Here is a 13338-nt window from a genome sequence, read left to right as displayed (position 1 = left end):
TTACAAATGTTTTTTTCTTAATGTTCTGAGAACACGAGGAAACACCTGTAGGAAACGTTATGCTGAAGTACTGAAATTCCCACAGAAGAACATTGTTTATTAATGTTCTTTGATCAATTTGAGAACATTACTTTAAATAAAACCACAAGGAAACCTGTAGGAAACGTTATGCTGAAATACTGAAATTCCCACCTAAGAAACATATGGTTCTCAGAACGCTATCTTCTACCTGGGTGTCTTGTACCATTCCCAGAACATTGTGGGAAGGTTGTAGGCAAAATAACCGTAGGACAACCATGCTATCATCAAGCTCCTGTGGTTTGAAGCTTTGTAGGACCTCTTCATATCTGAGGGCAGGCCTAATGTGTCCTCTCATTGTGTCTGCTCCTCAGTAACATGGCAGAGCAGCATAGGTCACTAACACCAGATCCATCTGCTCAAGTCAGGAACAGGAACTTGCTAGCACTCGTTTCTCCTGCTGGTTGAGAGATTAAAATGACGGCCGTTAACTTTTATCACTGTCCATCTATTCATAAAATTATAGTCTCTGCTGCTGTAATGTTGGGAAAGAGAGAGAGAACAGAGACAAATGAGTAGTACTCGATTGGCGCGACTCGCCGCTCTTTACATAGTTTACAGTTATTTTATGAATGGTGAAATATTGTAGTTACTGTTTTATGTGCTACCTGTGTGTGTGTGTGTTTGAGTGCGAGGATAAGTACATAAACTACTCTTGTTCATACAATATAGACTAGTTTTTGATTGATTTGCGCTTTTTCCGATACATTTATCTCTCAGACATGTAACAGACAATCAGGTATTCTATGCGTTCACCTGTCTAAATGAATGTCATTCTGTATAAACCTTGTCATACCAGCTGTATAACTGAACTCCTGTCCTGACCCTTGTGTGTCCTGTCTGCAGCTGGAGGTGTCTGTGACAGACCTGAGTGGGAAGCTGGTGGAGGGTCCTGTAGCCCTGCTGGTGGACGTCAACGACCAGAATGACAACAGGCCCATCTTCAAGGAGACCCGCTACGCTGGGGAGGTGCTGGAGGGCTCACCTACTGGTAGGTGGCGGTGCTCTCTCTGCTTATCTATGGCAATGTTGACCAGGGTCGTATTAATCAGTGCAAAACATTTGCTAAACATTTTGCAATGGAGAACGAAGCATTTATGATTGAACAAGTTCAGGGAATCCTCCACCTTTTGGGTAATTTGCTTAATTTTAGTTCCTAGTGAAGATGACCACGGTTAAGGGAAAGCTGGTATGAAGATAGTGATGCAGTGTCATCATCAGCCTACTGCCTGCCACTGTCAGCTGTGACCATTCTTTGACCCGACTTCATATTGCTGCATTAATGGTGGTCTGATGTCTGAGACGAGCTGAAAGCAGCTGAGAGGACAAAAAAGGGTCAGGAAAATGCAGGAGTAATTATGGTGTCATATTGATTATTTGTGTTCCGTACTTAAGAACAGAATTGAATGTATCCTCAATTTTGAAAAACATCCACCAAGACTGAACTTGGTGGAAAAATATTCATCAAGAATCTCTGAAGAAAACATGTTTTCCCCCCATTAATGTGTCAGAATAATACACGTGTTTCACACCTTGTCAGACAAGGTGACCATAGAAAGGTGAGCATCATCATTTGAGCTTTCATTCCTTTTTTTTCATTTTACAGGACTATTGTTGTTGTGTGTATGTTGTTTAATGACTCACACAGGAAGCAGACCATTTGGAGAGTGGATGACATCTCCTTTCTCCTCTCCTCTTCTGTGTGCTGCTGAAATAAAATTAAAAAAGTCAGGGAAACAGAGCAGAGCCTTTGGAGGTCTGAACTTTTTCCTCTGTTCTCCTGCTGGCTCTGCTGCTCTGCTATCCCGGGTCTGGTCCCTTGTCCTCATTCGCTCCTCAACCTCTCTGGGCTGGTTACCGTGACAACCTCAAACACTTTTGGCTTACACCAGTCACAGAGGACCTCACCCTCCTGTGTGTGTGTGCGTGTGCGTATGTGTTAGTGGGTGTGTAATCGCGTGTCTGTATTAGTGTGTGAGAGAGATAGCGAAAGAAAGACAGAGACAGTGAGTTTGCACAAAACAAAAGGGTAATGAGACAGAGCAGAGATGATATCAGGACCGAACTCTGTAAAGAGCTGACTTGTGCTCATATCATTAGCACACAAACAAATATACTGTACATAACACTCAGTAGCAGCTGCAGCAGCAGCAGATAAGGCTGAAAAGTCGTCAGGCAAGAGACATTAATCACACAGTCAGTAGAGTAACACAGTGTTATTCCCCATGGTGACAAAAGTCTTCAACTGCAGTGTTTGGCTGTATGGATCTTTACAGCTAGGCTAATGAAAGGATAATGATGTGCTAGCTATCACCGGGGCTATAAAACAGTAGGCACAGGGATTTTGGTTGCACTTAGAACTAATATTATGAACCAAAGCAGGTTTTTCTAATAGCCAAAGGGCCAAATGATGGAATTATTTTAGAGTTCCCTGTAGCTCTTTGTAAAGTTATGGCTTAAAGCCTCGCAGCGAATTGTGTGGGATTCAGGAATATGACAAATACCCAGCAGGCTAGGTTTTATTGGGTTATGGAGGTTTAGGCCAAAATACAGATGAATCATCTTAGTTTTAAGTCTGAATCCGTTTACGGAGACAAGTTAACTCAAGGTTTCGCAAACTCAGCTGCATTCACTTTTCAGAACTCATTTTCTGCCTAGTTTGGATTCAATTTTGATCTACAAAGTACATTCAGGTCCTCCCGTGACTCGGTTTAATAAGATGGATGCTGATTTGTTTTATTTGCAATTATATGTTTCATAGACACTCTGGTCTTGATTTAATTTCACTATGTCTTCATCTGACATCTCTTTGGAGCAGTTGCCATGGTAAATCAAATTGAAATGAGGGATAGGACTGATGATGTACAGAGGAGTCAATTCAATCCCTGCTCTCACTTCTCTGCTGCACTGCTCATGGTTGGTGGGGGCTGGGGGGGGGGGGGGGGGGGGGTAGGGGGATACATTTTCTGTCCATCAAACACAGTGCCAGCAGAATGTAATGAGATACATTTTGTGGTATTTGCCCCTGCTCCTGAGAGGCGGCATCAGGCAAGGTGGCCACATAAAAAATACTACCGTTTTCCATAGAATACTATAGTATTTCTATAGACTTCTGTAGTAAACTGTAGTATACTACACACTGTAGTATCCCTCAATCATCTGTAGTACTTAGTATAGAATGTTGTAGTATATTGTTGAATATTATGGTAAATACTACAGTATTATCCACAAAACCCTACAGTCCACAAAACTTTTTTTTAAACTATAGTAAATACTACAGTAATTGTATACAGTGGGGCAAAAAAGTATTTAGTCAGCCACCAATTGTGCAAGTTCTCCCACTTAAAAAATTAGAGAGGCCTGTAATTTTCATCATAGGTACACTTCAACTACGACAGACAAAATGAGTGAAAATAAATCCAGAAAATCACATTGTAGAATTTTTAATAAAAGGTTTTTGCAAATTATGGTGGAAAATAAGTATTTGGTCAATAACAAAAGTTTATCTCAATACTTTGTTATATACCCTTTGTTGGCAATGACAGGGGTCAAACGTTTTCTGTACGTCTTCACAAGGTTTTCACACACTGTTGCTGGTATTTTGGCCCATTACTCCATGCAGATCTCCTCTAGAGCAGTGATGTTTTGGGGCTGTTGCTGGGTAACACGGACTTTCAACTCCCTCCAAAGATTTTCTATGGGGTTGAGATCTGGAGACTGGCTAGGCCACTCCAGGACCTTGAAATGCTTCTTACGAAGCCACTCCTTCGTTGCCCGGGCGGTGTGTTTGGGATCATTGTCATGCTGAAAGACCCAGCCACGTTTCACCTTCAATGCCCTTGCTGATGGAAGGAGGTTTTCACTCAAAATCTCACGATATATGGCCCCATTCATTCTTTCCTTTACACGGATCAGTCGTCCTGGTCCCTTTGCAGAAAAACAGCCCCAAAGCATGATGTTTCCACCCCCATGCTTCACAGTAGGTATGGTGTTCTTTGGATGCAACTCAGCATTCTTTGTCCTCCAAACACGACGAGTTGAGTTTTTACCAAAAAGTTATATTTTGGTTTCATCTGACCATATGAGATTCTCCCAATCTTCTTCTGGATCATCCAAATGCTCTCTAGCAAACTTCAGACAGGCCTGGACATGTACTGGCTTAAGCAGGGGGACACGTCTGGCACTGCAGGATTTGAGTCCCTGGCGGCGTAGTGTGTTACTGATGGTAGGTTTTGTTACTTTGGTCCCAGCTCTCTGCAGGTCATTCACTAGGTCACCCCATGTGGTTCTGGGATTTTTGCTCACCGTTGTGATCATTTTGACCCACGGGGTGAGATCTTGCGTAGAGCCCCAGATCGAGGGAGATTATCAGTGGTCTTGTATGTCTTCCATTTCCTAATAATTGCTCCCACAGTTGATTTCTTCAAACCAAGCTGCTTACCTATTGCAGATTTAGTCTTCCCAGCCTGGTGCAGGTCTGCAATTTTGTTTCTGGTGTCCTTTGACAGCTCTTTGGTCTTGGCCATAGTGGAGTTTGGAGTGTGACTGTTTGAGATTGTGCACAGGTGTCTTTTATACTGATAACAAGTTCAAACAGGTGCCATTAATACAGGTAACGAGTGGAGGACTGAGGAGCCTCTTAAAGAAGAAGTTAGAGGTCTGTGAGAGCCAGAAATCTTGCTTGTTTGTAGGTGACCAAATACTTATTTCCTACCATAATTTGCAAATAAATCCATTACAAATCCAACAATGTGATTTTCTGGATTTTTTTTCTAAGTTTGTCTGTCATAGTTGAAGTGTACCTATGATGAAATTTACAGGCCTCTCTCATCTTTTTAAGTGGGATAACTTGCACAATTGGTGGCTGACTAAATACTTTTTTGCCCCACTGTATACCCTGCCAATTCTCCTTCTCCATAACCCAATTTGTGCCACCTGTAAGTGAGAAACTTACATGCCAAGTATAGACCATATATTGGGGTCCCTACTTGTTATAGAAAAGAGCAGAAGCTCTGAAATCTCCATTCAGAATCCAGTCCTAGCTACCTACTTACCTGTCTAACTACAGGTAATGGAAAATAGTATTTCTCCAGTTAAAAAACAGAAATACTTTAGTAAATACGACTGTAATGTACCCAAAAACACTATAGTATACTACAGTTGTCACGCTCGTTTGTAGAGAAGGACCAAGGCGCAGCGTGATTACAATTCCACATAATTGATTAAAGTGAAACTATTAAACAAAACAAGAAACTAACAACGAACCGTGACTACAGAGGTGCTACGTAAACTAACTCAAAATAATATCCCACAAACACAGGTGGAAAAAAGGCTACCTAAATATGATCCCCAGTTAGAGATAATGATACCAGCTGCCTCTAATTGGGAATCATACAAAATCACCAACATAGAAAAACAAAACTAGAACCCCTCATAGAAATAATAAACTAGACTAACCTCCCAGTCACGCCCTGACCTACTCCACCATAGAAAATAAGGACTCTCTATGGTCAGGACGTGACAACAGTTTGCTAAAATACTAGAGTAAATACTACATTATACTTTACTGCAGTCTGCAAAAACACTAGAGTAAATACTACAGTATACTGTAGTATTTTATAGTATACTACACTAAATACTAAAGTCTGCAAAAAACACTACAGTGAATACTACAGTATTTTTTCAGGTGCACAGTGTAGCTGTCTATGTGGGAGGGGTGGACGGGTGTGGGTGGGAGATGAGGTTACGGGGATCAGTCCCATATTTATGGCCTCTGCCAATACCTTCCTAATCAGGAACTCAGCATTTGTCCCCTGACCCCTGCCTCATTAATCACAGAGGTAGATGGGTCTTGGACTCCCAGTCTGTCCTGGCCTGTCAGTAATATGGCCCCTGGACCACACGCCACCAGGGTTAACCTTTTTTTTAACCTTTATTTTACTAGGCAAGTCAGTTAAGAACAATTTCTTATTTTCAATGACGGCCTAGGAACAGTGGGTTAACTGCCTGTTCAGGGGCAGAACAACAGATTTGTACCTTGTCAGCTCGGGGATTTGAACTTCCAACGCTCTAACCACTAGGCTACCCGGGGCGGCAGGGTAGCCTAGTGCTTTACATTCATGTGAAACACTGCCTATACATGAGTGTATTTGTGTTTTTCTTATGTGTGTGAGATTTGGATAACAATGTGTGAGCACCAATCATGTTTCTGCGCTTTGCCTTATTTTATTTACCTCGCCCTTTAACCTGCATTTGTTCTGCAATATTCCACGCCATTTTGCTTCAAGAATAACTTAACTATACCATAGAAGCATCATTTCCCTAAACAAGCCCTCTAAACTACCATGGAAATTATGCAAATTGGATTTGTGTGTGTTTTACTGTATGGATATGAGAATTCAGTATGGTGGTCTGTGTAGCAGTGTGTGGTGGCAGTGTGGTGTGTTTGTCTCTGTTGTGGGGGACTGCAGCCATCAGGGGAGGCTGCACGGGACAATGTCACAGCATTTCTGACATTTCTGTGCAAACTGAGGAACCCTGAGCCCAGCTCTCCTGACAAGCCTTTCTCCCCTTTCTGTTTACTTACCCACTACCTTTTCTGTTTCTTTTTGACTATTTCTCCCTCTATCTTAATCCTCTCTCTCTGCTATACATGCCCCAAGGCTTTACTCTCTCAATTTCTTCTCCTTTCTTCTCCCAAGCACCCCCTCTTTTTTGACAGCCTTGGAATAGTTGGTCTGCCTCGCTACAATTCCTTGGCATAGCCCTATACATCTTCATCTTCTGAATGGAATCAAAGGCACATCTCTATTGTCTATTTGCGTTCAGAATTCAGTGTTAGGGATGTTTTTCTATAATACAACAGGTATGCTTACTTACGAGCCCCTAACCAAGAATGCAGTTTAAACAAATAATGATAAGAATACGAAATTAAAGTAACAAGTAAATTAAAGAGCAGCAGTAAAATAAGAATAGCAAGACTATATACGGGGGGGTACCAGTACAGAGTCAATGTGCGGGGGCACCGGTTAGTTGAGGTAATATGTACATGGCATTTTTCCTATTTTGTTGCCTTGAAACCTGTAAGTAAAATGTATTTTTGGGGGGGTTTTATCATTTGATTTACACAACATGCCTACCACTTTGAAGATGACATTTTTTTTTAATTGTGAAATAAGACCAAAAATAAATAAACTTGAGCGTGCATAACTATTCACCCCCCCAAAGGCAATACTTTGTAGAGCTGCTCCATCTCCTTCAAGTTGGATGGGTTCCGCTCTGGTGTACAGCAATCTTTAAGTCATACCTCAGATTCTCAATTGGATTGAGGTCTGGGCTTTGACTAGGCCATTCCAAGACATTTAAATGTTTCCCCTTAAACCACCCGATTGTTGCTTTAGCAGTATGCTTAGGGTCATTGCTGGAAGGTGAACCTCCGTCCCAGTCTCAAATCTCTGGAAGACTGAAACAGGTTTCCCTCAAGAATTTCCCTGTATTTAGCCCCGTCCATCATTCCTTCAATTCTGACCAGTTTCCCAGTCCCTGCCGATGAAAAACATCCCTACAGCATGATGCTGCCACCACCATGCTTCACTGTGGGGATGGTGCTCTCGGGGTAATGTGAGGTGTTGGGTTTGTGCCAGACATAGCGTTTTCCTTGATGGGTAAAAAGTTCAATTTTAGTCTCATCTGACCAGAGTACCTTCTTCCATATGTTTGGGGAGTCTCCCACATGCCTCTTATTTTTTTCTGTAAGCAATGGATTTTTTCTTGACTCTTTTCCGTAAAGCCCAGCTCTGTGGAGTGTATGGCTTAAAGTGGTCCTATGGACAGATACTCCAATCTCTGCTGTGGAGCTTGGCAGCTCCTTCAGGGTTATCTTTGGTCTCTTTGATGCCTTTCTGATTAATGCCCTCCTTGCCTGGTCTGTGTGTTTTGGTGGGTGGCCCTCTCTTGGCAGGTTTGTTGTGGTGCCATATTCTTTCCATTTTTTAATAATGGATTTAATGGTGCTCCGTGGGATGTTCAAAGTTTCAGATATTTTTTTCTAACCCAACCCTGATCTGTACTTCTCCACAACTTTGTCCCTGACCTGTTTGGAGAGCTCCTTGGTCTTCATGGTGCCGCTTGCTTGGTGGTGCCCCTTGCTTAGTGGTGTTGCAGACTCTGGGGCCATTCAGAACAGGTGTATAAATACTGAGATCGTGTGACAGATCATGTGACACCTAGATTGCACATAGGTGGAATTTATTTAACAAATTATGTGACTTCTGACTGTAATTTGTTGCACAAGATCGTATTTAGGGGCTTCATAGCATTTTTTTTAAACATGTTTTTTTTTTCTTCACTTCATCAATTTGGACTATTTTGTGTATGTCCATTACATAAAATCCAAATAAAAATCTATTTAAATTACAGGTTGTAATGAAACAAAATAGGAAAAACTGGGTGGGGGGGGGGGATGCAAATAGTCTGGGTAGCCATTTGATTAGATGTTCAGGAGTCTTATGGCTTGGGGTGGAAGCTGTTTTGGACCTAGACTTGGTGATCTGGTACCACTTGCCGTGTGGTAGCAGAGAGAACAGTCCATGACTAGGGTGGCTGGAGTCTTTGACTATTTTTAGGGCCTTTTTCTGACATTGCCTGGTATAGAGGTCCTGGATGGTAGGAAGCTTGGCCTCAGTGATGTCCTGGGCCTTTTGCAGTACCCTCTGTAGTGCCTTGCGGTCGGAGGCCGAGCAGTTGCCATACCAGACAGTATTGCAACATCCTCTCGATTGTGCAGCTGTAGAACCTTTTGATGATCTGAGGACCCATGCCAAATCTTTTCAGTTTCTTGAGGGGGGAATAGGTTTTGTTGTGCCCTCTTCACGACTGTTTTGGTGTGCTTAGAACATGTTAGTTTGTTGGTGATGTGGACAGAGAGAGAGAGAGACTTACACAAATAAATGGTCAGGGCAAAGCTCTTGTGCTCTATTCACTAACATTTGCGTGTCAAATCAGAGGGCATGTTGTCCGGACCTCTGGCAGTCTCTATGGGGGTACCACAGGCTTCATTTCTCGGGCCGACTCTTTTCTCTGTATATATCAAATATGTCACTCTTGCTGCGGGCGATTCCCTGATCCACCTCTACGCAGATGACACCATTCTGTATACTTCTGTCCCTTCCTTGGACACTGTGCTAACTAACCTCCAAACGAGCTTCAGTGCCATACAACACTCCTTCCATGGCCTCCAACTGCTCTTAAACGCTAGTAAAACCAAATGCATGCTTTTCAACCGTTCGTTGCCCGCCCCCCCCCGCCCGACTAGCATCACCACCCTGGACGATTCCGACCTAGAATATGTGGACAACTATAAATACCTAGGTGTCTGGCTAGACTGTAAACTCTCCTTCCAGACTCATATTAAACATCTCCAATCCAAAATCAAATCTAGAATCGGCTTTCTATTTCGCAACAAAGCCTACTTCACTCACGCCGCCAAACTTACCCTAGTAAAACTGACTATCCTACCGATCCTCGACTTTGTCGATGTCATCTACCAAATAGCTTCCAACACTCTACTCAGCAAACTGGATGCAGTCTATCACAGTACCATCCATTTAGTTACCAAATCACCTTATACCACCCACCACTGCGATCTGTATGCTCTAGTCGGCTGGCCCTCGCTACATATTCGTCCCCAGACCCATTGGCTCCAGGTCATCTATAAGTCTATGCTAGTTAAAGCTTCGCCTTATCTCAGTTCACTGGTCACGATAACAACACCCACCCGTAGCACACGTTCCAGCAGGTACAGTATATCTCACTGATCATCCCCAAAGCCAACAACTCATTTGGCCACCTTTCCTTCCAGTTCTCTGCTGCCAGTGACTGGAACGAATTGCAAAAATCGCTGAAGTTGGAGACTTGTATTTCCTTCACCAACTTTAAACATCTGCTATCTGAGCAGCTAACCGATCACTGCAGCTGTACATAGTCCATCTGTAAATAGCCCAGCCAATCTACCTACCTCATCCCCATACTGTTTTTATTTCATTTACTTTTCTGCTCTTTTGCACACCAGTATCTCTACTTGCACATCATCATATGCTCATTTATCACTCCAGTGTTAATCTGCTAAATTGTAACTATTCACTCCTATGGCCTATTTATTGCCTACCTCCTCATGCTTTTTGCACACACTGTATATAGACTTTCTTTTCTCTACTGTGTCATTGACTTGTTTGTGTTATTGGCTTGTTTATTGTTTACTCCATGTGTAACTCTGTGTTGTTGTCTGTGTCACACTGCTTTGCTTTATCTTGGCCAGGTCGCAGTTGCAAATGAGAACTTGTTCTCAACTAGCCTACCTGGTTAAATAAAGGTGTTCTCAACTAGCCTACCTGGTTAAATAAAGGTGTTCTCAACTAGCCTACCTGGTTAAATAAAGGTGTTCTCAACTAGCCTACCTGGTTAAATAAAGGTGTTCTCAACTAGCCTACCTGGTTAAATAAAGGTGTTCTCAACTAGCCTACCTGGTTAAATAAAGGTGTTCTCAACTAGCCTACCTGGTTAAATAAAGGTGTTCTCAACTAGCCTACCTGGTTAAATAAAGGTGAAATAAAATAAAAAAGAACACATTTCATCATCTAACAGCAGAACATACCATCCATTGCAAACCATTCATTGACACTCCATGCAATGATGCTAAATCAAATAGCACTATCCCATTATACAATTAACTCCCATGTGAGGATACTCTGGAGTGTCCAGATATGCTCTTCTTAATGACCCATTGTCCAGACTTATCCACAGTCACGCTGGGTTCGATGTTTAACTGATCTCTCTACTGCAGCCTAATCGGTGCAGCCCAACTTCCTCCCATGTAGTTCACCATCTGACTGAGACATTTCTGCATCTCCTGCCTGTCACAACTGAACACGGAGCAGAAGAGCTGAGAGACTGTAGGGGTGTTGGGTCATCAGGCTCAGAAAATAAAAGGCAAACAAAATCAATACCTAATTGCCAAGACAGGCCCCCATGGAGGACTAGGGAGGCCAGAGCACAGATTGATCCAGGAGAGAAAATGATTGGGCCGAGGGTGACACTAATGCTGGCAGGTAATTTGTAGTATAATGGTGGCTTGTCTGTACCATTAGGATTTCCTCACACAGTCGTCTGGGTCTCTCACAGCACAGACCCACTACTGTTCACAACTCCGGGAGCGTTTCAATCCCACAATGCCTAATTATCTGTCCTTCAAGCCAAGCAGCCACCCAGCAAATTAATGTCTGTGGTATCAGTGGAGCCAGTGTGTTTAGGACTGTCATCTCTTAAGGTTCAGACACACTGGTAGGATTGTCAAACGTCTGCCTGCCGACAACACTTAGCACGTCTGAACGGAGTGTCACACAGCAGAGACCTTGAAGTAATCAGCCAGCCTTAAAATACTCCAAACCATAAGGTGGCACTAGTGTTGATGGGCAATGCATGTCCGTGTGTATTGTTTTATGGTCTAGCTATCTGTGCTACTGTTGCTATTGCTGAAGAAAGCCCTTGGTGATACTAGCCAGATAGCCACAACTAGAAATAACTAGCAAGATGACAAATAAACTATTTAATTCACTCTCCATAATCGAATACAACCCATAGATATATTTTTAGATAGACGGCGAATGTGAACTAAATGGCTAGATACCATGATCCTATACGTTCAACAGCCAGTTTATTAGGTACATCCATCTAGTACCGGGTCGGACCCCCCTTTACCTCCAAAACAGCTGGAAGTCCACAGGGATGTTGGTCCTTGCTGACGCGATGGAATCACGCAGTTGCTACAGATTGGATGGTGGTACACCACCACCACCAGCCTGTACCGTTGACACCAGGCAGGATGAGTCCATGGACTATTGCTGCTTATGCCAAATTGTCACTCTGCCATCAGCATGATTACAACAAGAACCAGGATTCATCAGACCAGGAAATGTTTTTCCACTCCTCAATTGTCCAGTGTTGTTGATCGTGTGCCCAGTGGAGCTGCTTCTTCTTGTTTTTAGCTGTGTGGTCATCCACTGCAATAGCCCATCCGTGACTAGGATCGACGAGTTGTGCGTTCCAAGATGCCATTCTGCACACCACTGTTGTACTGCCCTGTTATTTGTTTGTCGCCTGCCTATTAGCTTGCACGATTCTTACCATTCTCTTTCGACCTCTCTCACCAACAAGCTGTTTTCGCCCACAGGACTGCCACTGACCGGATGTTTTCTCAGGAAAACCTAGACACTGTTGCATGAAAAGCCCAGGAGGGCGGCCATTTCTGAGATTCTGGATCCGGCGTGCCTGGCAGCGACGATCATACTACGCTCAAATTCGCTAATGTCGCAAATTTTGCCCATTTTAACGTTCACTGAATGTAACTGAATGTCTCGATTCCTTTCTGCCTGCTTTATACAAGCCATGGCCACCTGACTCACCATCTGTAGGAGCGATCCATTTTCGTGAACAGGCTGATAAACTGGCCGGTATGTGTGCATTGTATATTATGAAGTGTGACTGGCTCATTTAGCAAGCTGCAAAGGGGTGGATGATGTCACTGGGAAAAGTTGCCTATTTTTTTCTACCAGTTGGTTTCCTTGAGGCCCTGAGCGCTCTGGAGCAGGTTTTCATCAAGGATCTCTCTGTACTTTGCTCCGTTCATCTTTCCCTCAATCTTGACTAGTCCTCCAGTCCCTGCCACTGAAAAACATCCCGACAGCATGATGCTGCCACCACCATGCTTCACCGTAGGGATGGTGCCAGGTTTCCTCCAGAAGTGACGTTTGACATTCAGGCCAAAGGGTTCAATCTTGGTTTCATCAGACCAAAGAATCTTGTTTTCATGATCTGAGAATCTTTAGGTGCCTTTTGGCAAACTCCAAGCAGGCTGTCATGCCTTTTACTGAGAAGTGGCTTCTGCCTGGCCACTCTACCATAAAGGCCTGATTGGTAGAGTGCTGCAGAGATGGTTGTCCTTCTGGAAATTTCTCCCATCTCCACAGAGGAACTCTAGAGCTCTGTCAGAGTGACCATTGGGTTTTTGGTCATCTCGCTGACCAAGGTCCTTCTCCCCTGATTGCTTAGTTTGGCCTTGTGGCCAGCTCTAGGAAGAGTCTTGGTGGTTCCAAACTTCTTCCATTTAAGAATGTTGGAGGCCACTGTGTTCTTGGGGACCTTCAATGCTACAGAAATGTTTTGCTACCCTTTCTCAGATCTGTGCCTCAACACAATCCTGTCTCG

General features: G+C 43.3%; 1 protein-coding gene across 2 annotated transcripts in view; it reads left to right on the top strand.

Annotated features, from left to right (window-relative positions):
- The window catches only part of cdh13 (cadherin 13, H-cadherin (heart)), a 545258-nt gene that overhangs the window by 297488 nt on the left and 234432 nt on the right, over positions 1-13338 (top strand). For both annotated transcript variants that reach the window (XM_020456206.2, XM_020456207.2), the window contains one exon: positions 925-1069. In XM_020456206.2, coding sequence (XP_020311795.2) covers positions 925-1069 — 145 coding nt within the window. The remainder of the gene's footprint in view (positions 1-924; positions 1070-13338) is intronic.

Source organism: Oncorhynchus kisutch, linkage group LG22, assembly GCF_002021735.2.
Source record: "Oncorhynchus kisutch isolate 150728-3 linkage group LG22, Okis_V2, whole genome shotgun sequence".
NCBI lineage: Eukaryota > Metazoa > Chordata > Actinopteri > Salmoniformes > Salmonidae > Oncorhynchus > Oncorhynchus kisutch.
Note: the sequence above shows the minus strand (reverse complement) of the source record. Positions and strands in the feature narration are given on the sequence as shown.